Raw genomic sequence first — 21,717 nt, forward strand, 5'->3', positions numbered from 1 at the left:
TGGGCAGGGGACCGGTGTCTGAAAATAACCCCCGGGTAGCAGATGAACAGAAATCCGGACAGCAGGAGGGCAGCAGCAGTTTTTGAGGGTGAAAATCCGGACCAACAGCTCCCTCTCTGACCGGCTTCCCCCCCCCACACCCCCAGTATCGCTGAGGAGAACTGCCAAGGCGCAGCTCGCACTACCGGAGCGGGCTGCAGCAGCATCCCAGCGGAGCCGGCGGCCCAGCGCCCACCAGCCCCCGCCCGCCCGGCTCCTCCCGACCGCCGGTGTCCCCCCCCCGGGGGGGAGAGAGGCCGCGGGGTCTTTGCACCCGCGGGAAGGGAGTCGCGGGAGGGAGGGAGGGCTGCGCTCCGCCGTGCGCGGCCGCCGCCGTCTGCCCCGGCCCCGGGGCAGGCGGGGAGGGGAGCGGCGGAGCTGACCTCGCCGCGGCGGGGCCGGGGTGGGGGGAGCCGAGGCGGCCGCCGCTCGTCTGGCAGCCGGCGGCGGGGAGCCGGCCCCTTCCCGCGGGGGCCGGCAGCGCCGACCCTGCCGTGTGACAGCCGGGGGGGGACGCTGCTGCCTCGGCGAGGCTGGCTGCGGCTGCGGCGGCCGCAGCCGTGTGTTTCTCCGCCTGCCTGTGACACAATAACACGGGAAGCGGGCGGGGGGGGGGGGGTGGGGGGTGGGGGGGATCCGAGCCTGCCGAGGGGAAAAGTGACCTGCCCCGCTCAGGTGAGCCGAAGCGGCGGGGGGAGGCTGCCGCTGCCCTCCCACCCCCGGCGACAAGGCTCCGCGGCCGCCGGGGCCGGGCGGGAGGCGCCCCGCGGAGCTGCCAGCGGGGGCAGCGCGGCCGGGGGCGGCGGCGGGTCCCCGGTCCCCCCTCACCCGGCGGTGCCGTGCCCGCAGGCCGGCGGCGATGGAGGAGGGCATGAGCAGCATGCAGCAGAAAGCGGCGGAGCTGGAGCACATGGCCGAGGTCCTGCTCACCGGCGAGCAGCTCCGGTAAGCGGTGCCTTCCCCCCCCCCCCCCCCCCCCCGCAACCACCAGCTCCGCTTTGCCGGGGACGCGTACCCGGGGGTCGGCAGCGGCCCCCCCCGAAAGGCGGGAGGGGGATCTGCGGGGCGGAGGGCGAGGGTCTGTCCCCTCGGGCTTCCCTTGCACCGGAGCACCTGCCCTGCTTCCAGCGCGTCCCCGGGCTCCGGCCCCGCTTTCCGCAGCGAGGAGGAAGAGGAGGAGGAGGAGGAGGAGGAGGGGAGGTGGCAGCCGACGCTGCCAGCCCGGGGAGGTAAGTCACCGCCTCGGGGGTCTTCTGCCCCGGGCACCTTTGCTCCCCTGCGTGGGATAGGAGGCGTCTGGGGGAAAGGCTGCAGCATCGCTAAAGGGATCAAGCGATGCAGAGGGACAGTTGCATCTTTAAAGAGGAAAAAAAAAAACAAACCCCAAGAAACCATAAGCCATAAAGTGTTTCAGCACTCCAGCGAGAAATAAGCAGAGCGCGGGGAACCGCTCCTGCACAAACGCCGTGTGCTCTCCGGCTCCCGCAGCGGTGCCGGGCAGTGACCCTGCAGAGGTGCTCCTTCTTCCGAGGGCTTGTTTTGATTTTGCATCAGCTGGTCCCAGCAGATGGAAGGGGATCCCTACTGTCAGTGCCAGCAGTAATTAACAGTGCTGTGTGACTGGAGTTGTGCACAGCACAGAAACCGTTAACAAAAATGCCTGACTCAGTTAATTTTTAATTTCTGTGATGTATTTAGTGTGCCATCTGTACCCATACACTACAGAGGAGAAAAAGAAATTTTAAGACTTTCAGCTTGTAGATGGAACATCTTGTGATTCAGGAAGAAAAATCCTATTTTTATCATGTGTTATATGTGTAGCTAGAAAGAGACTGTAGAAATATTCTCCCAGTAGTTTTTGCTTGAATTTTCTTTGAACTTTTTGCTCAAATGCCGGACAAACGCTGCAAAATGATAGAAATGTTGCTTGATTTAGGAGGTGCCATTATTGCTGCTAGTACAGACGCTGACATTGTTACTGGTCGGATCCACATGGTGAGGACCATTGACACCTTGTGTTGCACACCAGTGATACCTGTGTTTGGGGGGTAAAAGTTGTTTTAGTGGTCTGGCTCCAGTACACCAGTGTGTGCTCTAAGCTTGAGATTCCTCTTCAAAGTAGCCTGAAGTGAAACCTAGGGTGACAGGGTGCACCGGCACACAGGCTCTGCATGGTGGACTTAGTGCAGAATTGTTCATCCAAGTGCCTGATAAGAATCCTGCTGTTCTTAATTTATCTCACTAGAAGTTGGAAGATCGAAGGCTAATACAACATTTCTATTAAGATCACATTAATATTTTTATACCCCTCATAGTTAAATGTAAAAGCAAAAGCTTTGCAATCTTTCGGGAAGGAGAAGACTGAGGAAATTTCAACAAATCTGGCTCCTGGAATCAGCTCATTAGTCTCACAATCAAGCATGACATTTGTCATCTGATTTATTAAGGTAATGAAATATGGTGCTGTTTTGGGGCAGGACTATCTACAGATACAAAATAATTATTCCCCGTCCTGTGAAGTTACCTATGGACAGTCCTTTGCGGATCTGTAGGAAGTGGCCTAGATCTCCTTGGACTGTGGTTTCATGAACAGCTCAGCCTGCATCATGTCTAGCTACTGCTGAATGGGGAGATCCACTCTCTCCCTGACCCTTTTCCTACTCCCCACTCCTGACTGTGTAGTCCCACCTCCTCCCTCATGCCGCTTGCATACTTCTTGCACCTTCCTGGGAGCAGATCCAATGCGGCGATGCTGTAGGTCAGTTAGTTTTCTGAGCTGCTGACTGCCGGAACCCACAGAAGATAGGTGGTGGGAATGTGGAGCCAGGAGCAGGAAGAGGAGGTAGCGGAGAAGAAGCAACATCTCCCATTTTGGCAGCAGTGAGCTGTTGGGTCAGCTGGAACCGTCTTGTGAAACTGCACCCAAAATTGTCTCTCTTCCCCCAGTGTTTTGTTAGCTTTGTTCTGTTTCTCTGTCAGGATACTCTATGCAAAGTGTTAGTTGTCTTCAGTTTTCCAGACCATAAAAGCCACCAAATACGCAATAGAAAACTGGCCGGTAGACAAGTTTTAACCAACCCTGCATTTAAAGCTTCTCTTTTCCTGTCCAAGAAAGGTATATAATTGTTAAGTCTAAATGAAATTGTGGAGGATTTTCAGGATCAAAGACAGGCTATCTCAGCGGCCTTTGGGGCAGGCAAACAGATGATAGAAAACCAGCACACGCACTCAAGGAAACATACTGTACTCTATTCTTAGTGATGCTTACAAATGCCAGATATGCCCCCAGCGGGAGTGATGCAGCCAGACAGGTGATTATGTGTGTATTTGGGTGAAAGTGCATATGAGCAAGTGTTGCATACTGCAAGATGAACACTTAGGAGTAAAAGTGTAAAACGAAACTGTGAGCATGGTGTTGCTTACACAAAGCCAACCGAATGTAGGTATTTAAAGCACTCCTGTACTAGACCAAACAGTGCATGTGCCCAAACTCAAATACTTATGAGAGGTGCTCAATTTAAATTCCTTACAAAGTTCCTACTGCCAGTCTCACCCCAGCCTCACACATTGCCTCATAGCCCCCATTCCTGTGGCCTGTTTGTTGCACATCTGTCCCTCTCTGGCAGGGATTTTTTCATGCAGTAAGGGCTGAATTCATCTGAGCAGCACCTGGGCAAGCCTGGCTTTGCACGTGGCAGCGCTGGCAGTGGGGATGGAAGCCTTGTGCCCCCTTCCCCTCCCCAGGCAAGTGCAGGCTGGCTAGGGGAGGGAGAGGAGGAGGCCAAAGAGTTTTGTCCTTCTTGTTACTGTCCTTCAGTTGCTTGTGATCTGTATTTCTCCTTTGCGAGGTCAGGAGCCTCTGCCCCGGTGTGTGCTACGTCAGCTGGCAAATGCTGGCTCTGGGCTTGCACCCACCAGCTTCAGTCATGAGCAGTTTGTGGGAGTTGAAGCAGTGATGTAAATCCTGGTCCATGGGTGGCGTGATTTATGGAAAAAGAAACAGGACCTTGAGCTGTATTTTAGCTAATGTGGTAAGTTTTTACATTCAGTAGTGTCCTCTGCCTCTAACCCCAGTAGCTGGCTGAGTGAATACCTAACTAGCTCTTACTTTTGGTTAATGGGAACATAATTTTTAAAGTGAGGACCTCTGAAGTTTAGCTCTTGATAGGCCTTTTAATTATCAAGCTGACAGCCATGAAACAAAGCAAAAGATCTCAGCAGTGTGGCACTTCAGGACAGACCCTTTGGCAGCTTCTCTCTGCCACGCAGAAGACTAGGAGGAGCAAGGCGAGAGCTGCGATGGGCACGATCCAGCTGTGGGCTTTCCAGGCACCGACAGCCCTGCAAGGACAAACTGCCTGACAGCTCCGAACACCCAAACCCCCAGCTCTTCCCTCTGTTCTGCTGCAGTTTCAGAGACCCTATAGCTGTTCTATTCACTGGTCTTCCAAAGGTCTCACTTCAGGAAGATTATCACTTTAAGAAAACTTCTTAACATATTGGAGTGCATAACTTTCAGACCCTATAGCTCGCTCTTTGGAGGATGCCTGCAACAGAGCTGCCCCTAAAAGGCTCCGTAAATTACAAGTGAGGGGTATGGACCCGTCTCCTGAAGAAACTGCGAGCTCTGCTCGGGAGGCTCACGGGCCCTTCAGCTTCCTTGGCGCTGGGAGAGCCCTTGGAAGCCTCCCCCCCCACTGCTACGTCCCTGCCTGCAAACACTTGCCTGGGGGCAGCCCCAGGGAAGCGAATGGCCCTGAGCTTCCTCTGTGTCGCTGGCTGTGCCTGAAGGAGGGTGTCACAGCCTTAGTGCTTTGGATAGTCATTGTTGGAAGCATAATAATGGGAACGTAGAACAGCACTACCGAAGTCAACAAGAATTTTATCAGAAGCAGAGCGATTCCAGGCTCATTTCCCTCCCCGTCGAAGGCAACAGATTGTGCCCATTTCAGCACTGTTTGGGAGAAGGATTAAAGTATCTCTGCCTGAGTTTGAGCATTAACTTAGTTAGAGCTGACTCTTGCCTCTGGCAACCAAAAGCAGTTTCAATGGGCATGTTTTGATATACATGCTGGCTGCCTGTCTTACAAGTCAGGGGCGTCTGAAATCTTGCTTGTCTGCTAACTGGTTCTTGATGCCAGATTGTCACCAAAATCTGGTACATCTTCCAAGAGTCCCTCATTTCTTGCAGAAAATATGCCTAGTCATTCAGGGTGTCTTCAGGCTTCAGTTGTCCGAACAACAATATTAAAAGAGCACCTTTTTTTTTTTTTTTTTTTTAAATCAGAAATTGCAATTGTATGTATGGTGCAGTTCTCTGTAGTAGGTGTAACTTGAATGACATTTAATGTCTCTGCAGACTTTTGGATACCTCTTTATCACCAGCCTTTACAAGAAGCAACACCTTTGCTGATTCACACTTATGTTAAATAGTTGGGTAAATAATTAGGAAACTTGTTAGATAAGCCAGTGGTTTTGATAGAATAGTTCTTATAATTCAGCATCTTCTTTCTTTCTGCTTAGGGAAATAGGAAGCATGTTCCTTAGAGATTTTTCTTTCTTTCAGAAGAGACAAAATGCAAGATATGGTTCAACAGAAATTTGTTTGCCTTTTTATCAGAGTTTTTATATGAGTTTCATCTTACAAAAGAGGTTTTACACGGTAAACAGCTATACGTTTTGAAGCTGCAAGACATGTCAAAACCAGTATTCACTGGTCTTCCAAAGGTCTCACTTCAGGAAGATTATCACTTTAAGAAAACTTCTTAACATATTGGAGTGCATAACTTTCAGAGTCATTAACTTCTGAAGGGTGATAGCACCTACAGGTCCATAAATGTTTTTCTTATTCTGAGCAATAAATAGTCAACCTTTTTCACAGTGGTAAGGTTCAAAAGTTCATTGGCACTCTAAGGTGGAAAGAACCCAGGGCACATTAACAGTAACAGTTTCTAGAGGAATATAATCAAGAGAGCCTTACCGCTAATGTATTGCTATAATATAGAAAAATATTAACCATATAGTTCCATAATTTATTAAATGCTATCACTATGTTCGAAAGTATGTTAACACTCTAATGATGCACTACTACAACTGTGTAAGCTTGTACGCTCAAAGGAACGTAAGGATTTAAGATACAAAATTGTCTAGAGGTCACTTCCTCTCAAGTCAGGTCCTCACTGATCTTCAGATGTCAAACAAACCTATATGCCATTTTTAGAGACAGAACTCATTAAGATGAGATTTTGTAATCTGCCTAAGCCAATCCAATATTGTACTTCCACCTAAAGGGATGTTGTGTTTTTCTACCCCCTGCACCTTGTTCTTGCAACCTCCTTAGTTCTCCACCAGTGGTTGCATTTCCCTTAGCCAAGAGCTACTGATCGGGCTCAAAGGTAACCCTGAAAAAAGTAGTTTTCAGTTGTCTCACTTGAGAAGGCTCTTGTCTGCTGACTTCTTCAGGGCAGATAGGACAAAGGAGATTGTATCATCAGATCTCTGTGGAACAGAGTGCTCCAGAACTCTCTGTCCAAATAATTTCACTTTCATTAATTTGTTTTCCAAAATCAAGCAACCAAAAAATTGGCAATATCTTCTCTGTGAGGTTCCACCAGAGTAATACACTGAAAGAAAGGTTTCAAAGTGAAGGTTGGTAGAGCTGCAAAATGAAGTGTTGTGAAATCAAGAAGTTTCCCACTAACTCTACCCTATCACAACACTTTCAATTATATATTTTAATTAATACAAATTATTTTAATTTTAGAAAAAGCATGTGCTTCTCAAATTTATATGTTCATTTTTTCTAGAATCTTTGATACCTGGTGCACCTTCTCATGTGTTTCAATCTTGCCCATTTGTACTAATTTTAATGGCATCAAGTCCCATAGGTATACATAAGCATGCATATATATGCGTATATGTATATGTGTATGTATATGTATATGATTTTGGGGCCAGGAATCTCAGTTTCTCATGTCCTTCAGTAAAATTTGTGGCTATTCAGCATTTGTAGAAATCAAGACGTAAGGCTTTTGTTTGCTCAGTTCTTTCCTTTAAGCTATGCCTTTTAATAATTCACTCGTTCCCATCAGCAGCTTTCCTCAAACACAACTCAGAGATCAAGTAGTTAACAATGCATGTGCAAATAGCGATCGCTCTTTCGCTATGTACACAAGAAGGCGGATGTTGTACGGGTGGTTTGTGCTGTATATTTTATGTATTCCATTCCAGATGGAGTCAATCATTAACTTTTGTCTCAGGTTAGCAGAGATCAGCAGGCAAGCAAAGGATCCTGGATGTGTGTAGCATGTGCAAGAATATTTTTATTTATTTTATGTTGGAGGAGCTGCCCATGAACAGGTGAAGGAAACTGTTTTGATGTTGATGCTCGTGCAGGGAGGGCAGAATTAATGTGCCAAAAGCAATCTAGCTTCGCATTTACTACACGATCCCTGCTCCTGTGGGGGCAGTGGCCATAGGCTGGCACCATGACAAAGAAGTACTATCACTTGTCATTATTATTTACTATTTGTGTAGCAATAGCGCTTAGGAATTTGAGCTATTTATCAGGTCGTGGCAAGGGTAGGCACTGTATGCTCTGAAGAAAAATAAAGTCCTTGCAACACAAATCTTGGCTGCAATTCGTAGCAGTTTCTTGCAGCAGTAGCGGGCTCTGGCTGGTGAGGGAAGGTCTGTGTGGAGCTGCCAGACTTGGGGAACCAAAGTGGGACTCTGTCAGGATTGGGATTTCTGGTTTGGGAGGTCAGACACTGAGCTCAAGCGTGGCATCCCAAAAGCGCAGAGAACAATACCTCCCAAATGTGGAGATGGAGAGGTGGTACTGTGTGTGCCGGGATGGGTCAGGAGTTCTGGGTACCATGTTCAGGAAAGGATCCGCTCTTTTCTCCCTCCACAGTCACATCTGTAGAGTGAGAGACCAGACAAGCCAGGAGGGAGGCCAACCAGCTTTCACTATTGAATAAATGGACAAGGACTAGGAAGGAATCAGTGCATTTGTGCATTTCATTTTAATTGAGGTATTTCTTATACCTGTAGACTCCAGTACTTTTTGAAATGTAAAACTTAAAGAATTTCAGTACTTTCTGTGATGTAAAACTTAAGAAAGTGAAGGATATTGTCACAGCAGCAAACGTGAGCTTCTCCACAGTCCAGCTAAGTTCCTGACATAGACTTCGTCATCCCCATCACTAAGTGCCCAGGCACTGAGTGCTGGCTTGGGTGGTAGCTCTTGGCTTAGGATCTGCTCTCAGAAACAGACATTCCCTCCTGAGGCTCTGGGTCTTTCTATCTTTCTTGCCACTTAGTCTTTTTTATTTTCGTAACACTTGTATTGTGGTTAGCACTTTTGCCTCTTTCTTCCTTTCAGAGCAGGCTTGTGTGAGTCCTTTTGCTAAATGAAAGATACTTTTTTTCCTGTGTTCAAGGCCAGGGTTGAATACAGTCATCTCCTCAAAATAAACTTTTGTGGGAAGAGATTAAACTAACTGATGAAGAATTGGCAAAGGGGTGAAAGGCTGGGTAAGAAGCAAGAGCTAAGCAGGTTTGGTTTGTGTACTTGGTCCCTGAAGAAAAACTGCATCGAGGCTGTAAAGGTTAATAAAGACAGAAACTGCAAAGCTTCAGGTCTCGGCAGAACCACTGCCATTCGTTGAGTGAAGGATGCACTTCACATGTTAGTCATGGGTTGTTCCTGGTTTTCTTTTCTTAAGCAAGAGCAGGACTTATAAACCACATATTTTAAACAATTTTAATGTATTAACCACTGGAATTAAATACAGTTTAAACCTATTTGAACACAGGCTTACAAGGGTCTTTAGTTACACTGCTTCAACTAAGACTATTCGTATTATAATAGAATGGAGAGACAGATCTACAAAGGCAGTTTGCCTTCACTAGCTAGCAGAAGGAAAGCTGAGAAGGGATTTTTAATCAGTTTCATAAATATTAACAGTAATGCCTTTTTAAAATTTTTTTTTTAACTGTTTGGAGATTTGACCTTTCCCTTGAATCCCACATTTTTCCTGTGGCCTTAAGGAGAAATGACTGTATTGTGAATATACTTTTGTTCCTTGCAGCAGAAAGAATAAAACTGATTGCAGAGTTAAAGAAAAATAAAATATTTAAACCTACACTGCCAGGAGGGTGCTATAGCAGGAGTGGAAGTACAATAATGTGCAATCTTACTTTGTTATTTTTTTAAAACCCTGAAGCATTGAGTTGCGTGGAAGCATGGAGAAAGGGAAAAGATAACCCACAGACTGTGTCACAAGCTCACTCAGGCTCTAGAGAAACCTGTGAAGTCAAAGGAGCCTCCTCGGGCAGGTCTGCTTCTGTTACATCTATTTCTCTGTTCCTCAGCAGGGCTCTTTTTGTCATGGTACAGCTACACAGGGATCCAGGTATGCCTGGAGCTAGAGAGGCAGAGAGGGGCTAATAGTTTGGACAGCTAAAACTTCCAGCTAGTACTGCCACTGAAAGCAGTGGTCTTCTCTTTCTTGTACCCACACCAACATAGGTTTTTCTGCCTCCTGGTTCCCTCCTCTGTGCTTCCGCTGCTTTAGACTGGCTTAAGCATCTCTGGACCATCACCATACGGTAACCTGCTGTCGTGGTTTAACCCCAGCTGGCAACGAAGCACCACACAGCTGCTCATTCACTCCTCCCTGGTGGGATGGAGGAAAGAATCAGAAGGGTAAGAGTGAGAAAACTCACGGGTTGAGATAAAGACAGTTTTATAGGTAAAGCAAAAGCTGCATGCACAAGTAAAGCAAACCAAGGAATTCTTTCACCACTTCCCATCGGCAGGCAGGTGTTCAGCCATCTCCAGGACAGCAGGGCTCCATCATGTGTAATGGTTACTTGGGAAGACAAACGCCATCACTCCAAACATCCCCCTCCTTCCTTTTTCTTCCCCCAGCTTTATGTGCTGAGCATGATGTCCTATGGTCTGGAATACCCCTTTGGTCATTTGGGGTCACCTGTCCCAGCTGTGTCCCCTCCCAACTCCTTGTGCCCCCCCAGCCTGCTCGCTGGTGGGGTGGGGTGAGGAGCAGAAAAGGCCTTGGCTCTGTGTAAGCACTGCTCAGCAATAACTAGAACATCCCTGTGTTATCAACACTGTTTCCAGCCCAAACCCCGAAGATGGCCCCATACCAGCTACTATGAAGAAAATTAACTCTATCCCAGGCAAAACCAGCACACCTGCACTGGGGAAGTGATCAGCAGGGCTTTTGGATGGCTGATATTTCAGTTGGGTCAGTTTTACAAACCAATTTACCACATGACCACATAAAAGGTTTCTCTGAAGAAGTGCGGGGGGGGGGGGGGAAATGGGTGCTGGTTTACTCCACGTCACTGAACTACAGTTTAAGGCTGCGGTTTTCTGATATGGCAGGTCTAACTGCAGTCTGCTACTGCCCTGCTCTTATCACTTCTGTCGCACTGTGCACTGGCATTTGTCTGGGATCAGAAGTTCAGGCAACTAAAGCAGCTGAAGCCAAATAAGAAAAATTTAACTTTCTAAACAGGCTCAGCATGAGGTCAGATCAGTGCCAGCACTGGAGTGAGGGAGCCGGCAGAAACGCATGGTCAAGGACAGAGAGAGAGGGAATGGTGGCAGCAGCCACTGCTGGGTTTGCTTGGCCACCCCCTCAGTGCTTAATTTGCCTAAACTCAACGTGGGTTAAACATTTGCTGGATTCCCATTAAAAAAATTCAGACTCCAGTAGAAGACAGATTATAAAAATCATGTTGAGTTTAAATGCCCAATGCACATGTTGTTACCAGATAGGAAGAGAAACTATGTTTGCAGTTTTCCTACATTATTTCTCTTTCAAGGTTTTTAACTTTACTTCTGCACTCTTGTCAGGGTATTGTGCATGAATAGAGACAATTACTGACATTTCATATGTTTTGAAATTTGTACTATGTAATTTATATGACCAGCACATCACAGTGCTGCCAATGTGACAGCACTACTTCAGAATGTAACCCCGTACCTTAATTATCAGCCCTATAATTTTACAGTCTTCATAGTTTGCTTCTTAGCAGTGCCTCGATCAAGTAAATGCATTCAGATCTCAAAGGTGCATTTACGAATAATTAAAAAATATGCCTGATTGGGCTTGCTAATTCAGAGCAAATACAGAAGCTGATTTTCACACGACAAGGCCATAATTCTCCATTTCCTTGCAATTGTGTGGGTGATTACATGGGCTACCACAGCTGTGTCACAGGGATTTGCAGACAAATGCGAGTTTTCTGGTTTCTGTGGAGAACCGGTGGACTGTAAGTCACGCTGTGGGTTTTACAGCCAATGTGTGTAGCTGCGGCTGCAGAGCAGGGCAGCCCGGCTCCTCTGGATCGGGGCTCCTGCTGCTTGGCCCGGTGCTGCTGCATTGGTGCATGTCTGACCCCATGGTGAGCGGTCTGGGGAGCTCAGCCAGGTTACCGTCATCTCAAACTAGCACCAGTGACAGTGCAAAGGGTAAGGTCAGCTGGCCTGGGGTCGGGGGTGAGGACCCCCACAGACCCCCCTTCTACTGGGGGACCCTATAGTGAGATTGGCTTCTCATGGAGGCAAACCCTGATGTTAAAGCACAACTCTGCCAGGCCAGGAGCCCCTTCTCACCCCTTTCATCCATTCTTCCCCTGCCCAACCCGCTATTTAGATGTCAGGGTTTTGGTGGAGATGGTAGCAATGCTGGACGGGATTTGGGGGACTACATCCAGACAGCTCTGTGGCTGTTTGGGTGAGGGTGCCTCCTGTGTATTAAGGCAGCAAGCACAAAGATGCTCGCTTGAAGATTTAAAACCAAATGGCAAAACTGGAACTAAATGGCCAGTCAGAGCAAAAGCCAACACCACCTGAGAGACGGTGATAGCAAAGGTGGGAGCTTGAAAGTGAAGATAAGCATGGTAATACTGTGTTTGATGTGACGGAAGAGGTGGAGGCAGTGGAAGGAATGAGGGAGATGGGCAACCTTATTGAGATCAAGAGCTGTGGAAATTATCTTTCCAAGAGCATTCCAGATAAATAAGAGCCAGACAAAATTATGTTTGTCAAGGACAGTGCATAGAAGAAACCTTGAGGTGTAAGATGATAAGGTAAGAGAACTTGGAACAGAACTTGAACTTTCTGGGAGAGAAGTATGGCTCTCCTGGAGGTGCATTGCACCAGGAATCTGCAGAGACCAAAGTTCTTCTGCTGATAAGCAGCACTATCATGTTTATCATTTATGGAGCCTGGTTTGGGAAGATTCTCCCACCCCCAGTAGCACAGCTACCATCTAGCACAGTGGCCTTTGACTTGGAGTTGTGGAGGTTTATGTGGGTTTGTTTCATTGCTTCTCACACAAAGGGCCATTGCCAAAACAGGTATATTGCTGTAATGTTTCTATTAGTGTTCAGCTGAACTGTTGTGCAATCCACTGACTCTGTGTATGCACCGCTTTCCTGCATGTTGGGCCAAATGAGTTTATCAGCAGGAGTTAAAAAGAAGTGTTCGTATGTTTTATCTGTTGCTCTTCATGTTACTCATGTCTTAAAAGCGCTGAGGCTGCTTAGGGCAAGCCTGTGTATTCCTTTGTGTTTTCGCAAGCCATTCTCAGCTCTGATTTAAGACGCAAACCAAACACAAGGCATAATTACAATATGGTTCATAAAAGCAATGATTTTTAATTTAATTCCAGTGAGTATTGCAGAATATTCACAGGAAGCTGAAGTTGTGAGTGCTTGTCTGAAGAATCAGAGTCCAGCACTTATGCTCATCCTCTTTAGGAGGAGAAGCTGACAACATATGGCAAACACGTCACTCAAAGTTAGGATTGCAAATAATGGAAATGACTTCTGAAAAGATATTAGCTAAGCATTATTTTAGTGCTGATTGCCAGCGGTGGAACAATTGCCTTTCATTTTTTGCAGAAAAGATCCTTCTCTTGGTAATCACACATCCTTTTCTGCAGTAGCATATAATTGTATAGCTTAGAAATCAGGATGATATAATAGAGAGCTGTTAATTGTTTCCTGATGCTCAGGATGTAATTAACTTATACTTTCCTCTAGCTATTTTTAGTAAGATGTAGAAAGAATAACTCCTACCTTAAACTGCTATTTTGCTGCTTGGTCAGTGCAAACAGGGGAAATTGTAGTGCGAAGAAGCTAAAAGTAGCATTATCATGTACAAATCCCAAAAGAGATTGTACAAATACCATTTTGAGAATTGTTTGGGCCGAGAAGCTTAAAGACTTGTGGACAATTAAAGTATTTTCAAAACTAATAGCATTTGGACAAACTCAGACCTTTCAAGTCTTTTGGGAAATGGTAGAAATAGATAAGGTTAAATTAATACGTAGATCTCTGTGACAAGAAAAATGGCTCCATAATAGGAGCCATTGGTATCATACTGCTGCTTGTCTAATTAGACAAGGCAATGAAAGTAGGTTCTTAAAAGCACACTGAACAAAAAGAAATAAAACAAGGTTTATTAAAAGCTTATTATCTCAACCTTAATTTATGCAAAATTATGCAGTTATCGAAAATAGACAGCAAAAAGGTGGTTTCGTACAAGAAATGCATTGACGCACTGGAGCAAGCCCTAAGGAGGGCTGGCTCTCAGGATGGGGGAGGGCTGGAGCACACAATGTACGAGGAGATGCTGAGGGCTGGGTCTGCTCAGCCTAGAGAAGAGAAGGCTCAGGGGGATCTTAGTGCTGGCAACTGCTTAAACGAGGAGGTGTAGGGAAACAGGGGGAGAGTCTTCTCCAAGGTGCACAGGGATAGGACAAGAGGCAGTAGGCAAAATTTGGAAAGAATTATTCACCATAAGGGTAAGTAAAAAAATTGGAATAGGGGCCCGGAGAAGCTTGGAAATACTAAAATCTTGCCTGGACATGACCCTGAGCAACTTAGTACTAACTGGACATGCTTTCAGTATACTTTGGACCAGATGACCTCCAGAGGTCCCTTCCAACATGAATTACTCTATATTTCATGAAGGCATAGTGTGATGTCCTCTTTAAGCTGTAGTGGCTGATATTATCAGCATTTTGCTACTGGCTGGTAACCAGAGGTTATTATTCACTCAGTTGCACTGGTGGGAGGGCTTGTGAGAATACTTCCTAACCTATTTCAGTGCAAAATCAGCTGGGTTAGTTTGTACAATGAATGCAGTGGTGGAGAGTACCACTCCTTTCACATTGTCCAGCCTTTCAAGCAAATTTAAGGATGAGAAGTGTATCCACTTCCAAATGAATGCCCAAGAACTTTTGAAATCTCTCTGTTTCAACTGATTTTTTTTTATGCAGATGTGAAGGTGAGAACCTGATTCCTTTGACTGCACTGTCTTCAGTCAGGCCAGGATTTTACCACAGATCATGTGAGATTCATGAGATGTCAACATCACCACTCTTCCTGCCACCAAGAGAGATTTTCAGGGTGTCTGTGAGGTTATCTGTAGATCCATTTCTTAGGCTCTTGGGGGACAGAAACCAACCGCATATGTAGGACATACATACTGGTTTTATATCAGTCCTTGAAGGATGAGAATAGAGAAAAGGCTGGGGGCAGTGTGCAGAGCAATACATGCTGGAAGGCCAATAGATCACGTTAGTGCCAGAAACCTGCTGGCTATGTCGTGCTGGCACTACAAGAGGAACAGTAATCTCAGGGCAAACCACCTGCTCCTCCGTTCTCACTGCCTGCATGGCGGTTCAGCAAACAGATCAAGCACTCTCAGATGCTCTGACACTGTGCACAAAGGGCCCAGTTTGGGAGTTTATTTGTGTGCATAAATTCCTGGTTTTCCAAAGTCCTGCAGCTCTAGCTTTGCTTGTAGAAGGTGGATTTTCAGTCTCATGTTGAGGGAAGAAGGTTTTCGAACTGTTAACACTTTCTTCCCTTGGAGGGGCATGTCTTATCTGATAATCCATTTGGAAGGTATATTCCCTTGCCTCCACAGATGCAATCAAAGACGTGATTAAATCAGGCATGTGCCCAACCATTATCCCGCCTTTTTGAAAATAATACCTCTTTCAACATGCACAAAGCAATGAGATTTTTTGCTTTCTCTGTATGCTGTTGTGCTTTATCACAATGCTGCAAGGCCTAGATCCTTTAAAAATATTTCATAACAGGGAAAATCCAATCATTTTAGGTTTCTGTAAAGCAGTGGTTTTTCTGAGTGCTATACTTTGGGCCTACTGTAATGAATCAAACAGTGGTGGTTGAAAGATAATTGCTTGCATTCACTTTGGCTACAGAGCTGCTCCAAACTAATATATTAAGAACTTCATATGACATTTTTTTGTTAAATCTGTAAATCAACACCAGCTGAAACAGTGTATCCTACGTACTTTCACATGAAATATGTTTGTATTCTGTGTTGATTTCTTTTCTGATGAATATGGAACATCTGAGTTTATATGAGGCCAGTAACAACGGTACTCTTGGGAAGTACATTACTGGGGCACAGGAGGAAGAAAAAAGGATTGCGTAAACTGTTTAGGAGAAGCACAGTAAACACAGAAAGAAGAATTTATTTAAATATATAGTGGCTAAGGAAAAGTTCTAGTGGACTGGAAATTGTGACACTTTGCTTGCAGGCTGAAGACTATATGCAGCACATCTTTTCATGTAAAATATCAGTATTCCACCTCAGAAAATGACAGACCTGTGGAAGAAGGCACAGAAAAGTATTGGCCACTTGATCAATGATTTCATGCCTTCAGTGGCCACAAGTCTTTTGCAGTTTCAGCAGTTCATATATGCACAGCCTACTTACGTATGGAGTGAAATCTTGCAGAGTTCAGCATTCAGAAAGCTCATTGTAGTTACATTCAAATTAAGACCTAATTGGCACTGTTTGTATTGTGCCTTGATAACCAGGGCAAGTAATGGAGTAAACCTTGGCATACTCTTTAGCATGCCTCCACGTGTCTGGGTAGCTACAAGAAGAAGTGTCCGTGGTCCATCTGCCCAACTGTGGTTGTCAACACCATCTGAGGAGCAACCATACCCACGTTCCTACAGATCCTGCCTTTCTTCAGGACATGTGATGTCAAGGCTCGTCTTGAGTAAATGAATTGAATTTAGGATTAACACACAGTGTTGGGTCATTTACACCGATGGTAGGTGAGTACCTGAGTCTGTGTAAAGGCACAGTGCTGGCCCTAACCTCTCACCTCCTCTTGTCCTGCTGCCCATCTAAAGCCTATCCCTAACCGTCTGTGCAACATGTGTTTTGGATTCAAGTTCAGGCCTGACCCAGACTTTGGAGCAAGTTGTAAACATAACCATATTGTTGTAATCTAAGTCGACCAGCATTCAACTGAGGCTGATAGCATATGTAAAGCTGATGCCGTTACTTGGTGAATAAGGATCAGGGTGCATGTTCTGAGTTATTAAAGTAGTAAGAAGTCACGGTTTGAATTTATTGTCAGGGCACATAAATACCTGTTCACTGAGCTTTCTGCATGTGTGGAGAGGCAATTTTGCCTAGAATGAGAAATGGCAAACACATGGCCCAGCAATGGGAGCAAGCTGTTCAGTAGAGCAGCAGAACTTCTCTGGGCTCCTTATTGATTTATTTAGTATTTTAAAGGAAAAACTCCATTTAATCTTAAAAGCAGAGGAAGAACGCTTCGGTAATATTTATCTTTTCAAAGCTTATCTACTTGTGAACATTTAACAAGGCCTAATCAAACAAGACAAGATCCTTGATAGCATCCTGACAGAAGGAACTATTCTTAACGAGTTGTTATGCAGCAGCTGTGTATCTGTTCATATCATATATCAGATGCAGAAAAATGCTGAGCTCATCCGAAGAAACCATCTCCAGGCTAGATTTTTACAAAAGTAAAAACCTTTAAATAGAATTAGTGTTTAACTAGGATTTTTATCAATACGTTTTCCTTAATGATAAAGTTCTTCATTAGCCTGCCAGAATTTAAGCAGTGAGTAACTTCATGCCATTAATTCCCTTATATTCATATAGCATAATTCTTCATGTTGCATGTTTGTATGACAGATAAAGAAAGAGATTTAAAGCAGATAGGACAGATCTTTATCATTAAAACATTTGTGTCAGAGAGCAATTCTTGCTATGTTTAAAAAATGAATACAGTAGTGTTATGTTGCAGAATTGCTGAGTAAAATCATCGCTACCATTTGGCATAGGTGCGTTTGGAACTCATTCAGTGTAGTTTGGGGCAACCAGTAGCTTTCTGAGACATTTTCATTTTTTCTCTGTAGATGGTGATTAATTTCTTCTTTTTCATTTGGCACTCACAGTGAAACCTTATTGGATGTTACAGGTTTCTCTTTAAGAAAAACATATATAAATAAGCAGAATGTTAATTAGGATTGTACTGATTTGTTGCCTCCAGCTGGCTGTGAAGGTCATACTGGCTTATATGTTACAGTCAAAGCAATGTTTTTCTTAAGCAAACATGACAACTTAAGGGACCTGAAAAAGGCTATAACATGAGTCTATTTAGGCTTCTATCCTATTTTGATTTATTTACTTTAATAAATACATACTCTATATTATTTCAATAAATAATTTTTTGAAAAAATCATATGCCACTATATAAAATTAGACAAATTCCAGGCTTGAAAAGACCAGGGTGACTATGACTATATAGTCAGGTTCTTCGTGGTAGCTTCACAAGATCTCAGATGAGGGGCTGGAGGTTCCTGCAAACCTCATTATTTGGGTCCCAGCGGGATGAGTGGGTGTTGCATGTGGAGGCAGGAAAGCCAACTGAGTACAGGCATGTAGAGGCTTCACCCAAAGGTAAAATGCAGAGTTGGGCCATGGTGCTGGGAGAGGGATCCTCAGCCATTGCAACTTCTGGCTTCTATGCTTTGATTTAGCAAGGATGCAGACCAGACCCTTGGCCTCTATGCCTGCTGCTGGCCAGCTAATGGGCTTTCCTCACAGCAGTTCCCCAGCCATTTTTTGAGACAGTTGTATATCACAAAGGTCATAGGATTTCCCTCAGACATTGGAGGAAAACATGCCACTAGTTTGGTGTTGACTATATGATAATAGCAGGGCAGTTACATACCTATCTTCTCAATCAGCCACGTAAGGACTATTGTATGCTTGCACAGTGGAAATGAAAACCAAGTAATACCCTGTTGCAAAAGCAGGGAAGCATACTCACACATACGGACGTCTCTCGTCATACTTACAGCTCCTGTGCCTTGGCAAGCACATGAAGAATATCTGTGTATCTGCATACCCACTTTTACTGAAAGCCTTAATATAAACAGCAAATGTCTTAATATAGGCAGTGCTTGAACTTTTCTTTTTTGCAGCTGACATGAAACAGGACTTTAGAAAGGCTGTGAGTCCTGGTATAGTGCATTCAAAGGCCAGCCTCTGATATTCTTCCTCCCTGTAGTATTCCCAAGGTTGTTCACAGAAATTAGTGTAAAAGTCATGTAATTATTAAACACAGGACTTAAGGTCTTCTGCAGAATACTATAACACATGATCCTGTAGTATATTTATTACAGTTCTCTAAAAGTTAGGTAAGTTCTTGCCTCGAGTAACAATTAGAAAATTTTGCTCCCAACCTTTGTCTGATTTTTACCTTAGGATCACTCAGCATGACTTAAATAGCTTTTCTTGCACTCTGCTTTTAACTCACCTGAAAGATTATAGACAACAATTCTGTTCCTCTCACTTTTTGTTCAGATAAGGCTAGACTCCCAAGCCAGTAACTTTTTCTCTCTGTTCATGAGACTGGCTCATCATTTCTCATACCAGCGTAGCACTGCTTCATTGCATCTCTTTGAGCTTATCGTTTTTGAATGAGGATGGCATGAACAATGCAAAATATTTAGATGATGTCCTGTAGTATTATATACAATGACATGAACAACTGGATTTCCCATCGTTTCTGGAAACATCTCAGTTAGTTAGTACAACCTAAGATTGCCTTTGGTGTTTGTATTGTCTCAGCCTGTTGATAGCCTGTAGTCAGTTTTATTGGCTTTCTGTGGCAAGGTTTTGGTAGCAGGGGGGGTTACAGGGGTGGCTTCTGTAAGAAGCTGCTGGAAGCTTCCCCTGTGTCCGACAGAGCCCATACCAGCCGGCTTTAAGACAGACCCACTGCCGGCCAAGGCTGAGCCTATCAGCGATAGTGGTAACGCCTCTGTGATAACATTTTTAAGAAGGAAAAAAAGTTGCGGGACAGACAGAAACGGCAGCCGGAGAGCGGAGTGAGAACATGTAAGAGAAACAACCCTGCAGACCCCCAGGTCAGTGAAGAAGGAGGGGGAGGAGATGTTCCAGGTGCTGGAGCAGAGATTCCCCTGCAGCCCGTGGTGAAGACCCTGGTGAGGCAGGCTGTCCCCCTGCAGCCCAGGGAGGTCCACGGTGGAGCAGATATCCACCTGCAGCCCGGGGAGGACCCCACGCCGGAGCAGGTGGGTGCCCAAAGGAGGCTGTGACCCCGTGGGAAGCCCGTGCTGGAGCAGGCTCCTGGTAGGACCTGCGGATCTGTGGAGAGAGGAGCCCATGGAGCAGGTTTTCTGGCAGGACTTGTGACCCCGTGGGGGACCCGCGCTGGAGCAGTGTGCTCCTGAAGGACTGCAAGCTGTGGAAAGGACCCACGCTGGAGCAGTTCGTGAAGAACTGCAGCCTGTGGGAAGGACCCACGTTGGAGAAGTTCATGGAGGACTGTCTCCCATGGGTGGGACCCCATGCTGGAGCAGGGGAAGAGTGTGATGAGTCCTCCTCCCGAGGAGGAAGGAGCGGCAGAAATAACGTGTGATGAACTGACCGTAAACCCAATTCCCCGTCCCCCTGTGCTGCTGGGGGGGGTTGGTAGAGAATCTGGGAGTGAAGCTGTGCCCGGGAAGAAGGGAGGGGTGGAGGGAAGGTGTTCTGAGATTTGGGTTTATTTCTCATTACCCTACTCTGGTTTATTTGTAATAAATTGAGTTAATTTTCCCCAAGCTGAGTGTTTTGCCCATGATGGTAATTGGTGACTGATCTCTCCCTGTCCTTATCTTGACCCACGAGCCCTTTGTTATATGTTGTCTCCCCTGTCCAGCTGAGGAGGGGGAGTGATAGAACGGCTTTGGTGGGCACCTGGCGTCCAGCCAGGGTCAACCCACCACATCAGTGAAAGTTTAGCTACTGCATATTCAGCATTTTTTTACTCTCTGTTGCTTTTAGCGTCCAAGTTCTCAGGTTTCAGCAGAGCATTTTGTTGTTAGTGCACAGCCTTGCATTTCATAGTCATACCTGTTCCTCCATTTCTATTTTTGCTCTGTGAAGATCATCTGCTAACAATTAAATAACCTCTAGGTGACCCAGTGAAATGGATCATTACTTTCAGTGTTTAAAAATTTGCATCAGTTCCAGTTTTATTTTATAGTTTAGTGGTCAACCACTGGATTTCAATAGACTTCTGGAAGACAGTGGAAAGAACTCCCTTGAATCATGTCTTCTGTCAGTGTAACATCTTGCATATTACAATATTGCCAGCTGTAGGAGGTAAAAAAAAGCACGAACCAGTGCCAAAATATGGTAAGATTATTTTTTTTATTTAAAGAAATTCAATAGAGTGCCTTTTCTAGTCAGTATTTTTTCACTTACTGCTTTCACAGCTTCCTTGAAAATAAAATAAAACCCAGTAATGCAGTTATACTAAACATGAAAAAAAGGAAACTATTCATTTAGAATGGGAAGAGATAAACAAAGTGTAATGGTTTTAATACAACAGACTGTATATTGAAAGAGTATTGCATCTATACTCATTTTAAGATGAATCTACGTATTTGTTGGAAGTGAGTAAAAGTCTTGAATCATAGCCTCAATATAAAATTGGGTTTCTTAACAATAGTACATAGCACTAAGTGTTTTATTACTCATTTTATTACCTGTCAGGTACTGGCTATTTGTGCTTAATGACGCTCATGATTACACAGCACAGTAATTGGTTAAGAGTTTTGTGCAGAGATGGAAAACAATTGCTAAAAGCAATTGAGATATTACTGCAGTATGACACATTATGGTGATTCTCACTCTCTACTGCACTCTTGTGAGACCTCAGCTGGAGTACTGCCTCCAGCTCTGGGGCTCCCAACATAAGAAGGATGTGGACCTGTTGGAGCAAGTGCAGAGGAGGGCCACAAAGATGATCAGAGGGCTGGAGGTCGTCTCTTATGAAGACAGGCTGAGAGAGCTGGGGTTGTTCAGCCTGGAGAATGCTCTAGGGAGACCTTACAGCAGCCTTCTGGTACCTAAAGGGGGCCTACAAGAAAGCCAGAGAGTGACTTTTTACAAGGGCAGATAGTGATAGGACCAGGGGTAATGGCTTTAAACTGGAAGAGGGTAGATTGAGATTAGATGTAAGGAAGAAGTTCTTCATTGCGAGGGTGGTGAGGCACTGGAACAGGTTGCCCAGGGAAGTTGTGAATGCCTCATCCCTGGAAGTGTTCAAGGCCAGGTTGGATGGGGCTTTGAGCAACCTGGTCTAGTGGAAGGTGTCCCTGCACATGGCAGGGGAGTTGGAAGTAGATGATCTTTAAAGGTCCCTTCCAACCCAAACCATTCTATGATTCTATGATCATAGAATGTTTTCAGCAGGGTTGCCAAGGACTGCTGAAAGGAGTGCAAACAGTTGGTGCCCCTCTGAGGAG

The 21,717-nt window shown here is 45.3% G+C and overlaps 1 protein-coding gene across 2 annotated transcripts in view; it reads left to right on the forward strand.

The window, feature by feature from the left end:
• The first annotated feature begins 645 nt into the window (after positions 1-645).
• The window catches only part of DEPTOR (DEP domain containing MTOR interacting protein), a 78,140-nt gene continuing 57,068 nt past the window's right edge, over positions 646-21,717 (forward strand). Inside the window, exons 1-2 of one of the 2 annotated variants that reach the window (XM_075023867.1) lie at positions 646-714; positions 889-984. In XM_075023867.1, coding sequence (XP_074879968.1) covers positions 899-984 — 86 coding nt within the window. In that variant the 5' untranslated portion in view covers positions 646-714; positions 889-898. Of the gene's footprint in view, positions 985-21,717 lie in introns of both variants that reach the window. The other variant, XM_075023866.1, reaches the window with a different exon arrangement.

Source organism: Buteo buteo, chromosome 3, assembly GCF_964188355.1.
Source record: "Buteo buteo chromosome 3, bButBut1.hap1.1, whole genome shotgun sequence".
NCBI classification, from domain to species: Eukaryota; Metazoa; Chordata; class Aves; order Accipitriformes; family Accipitridae; genus Buteo; species Buteo buteo.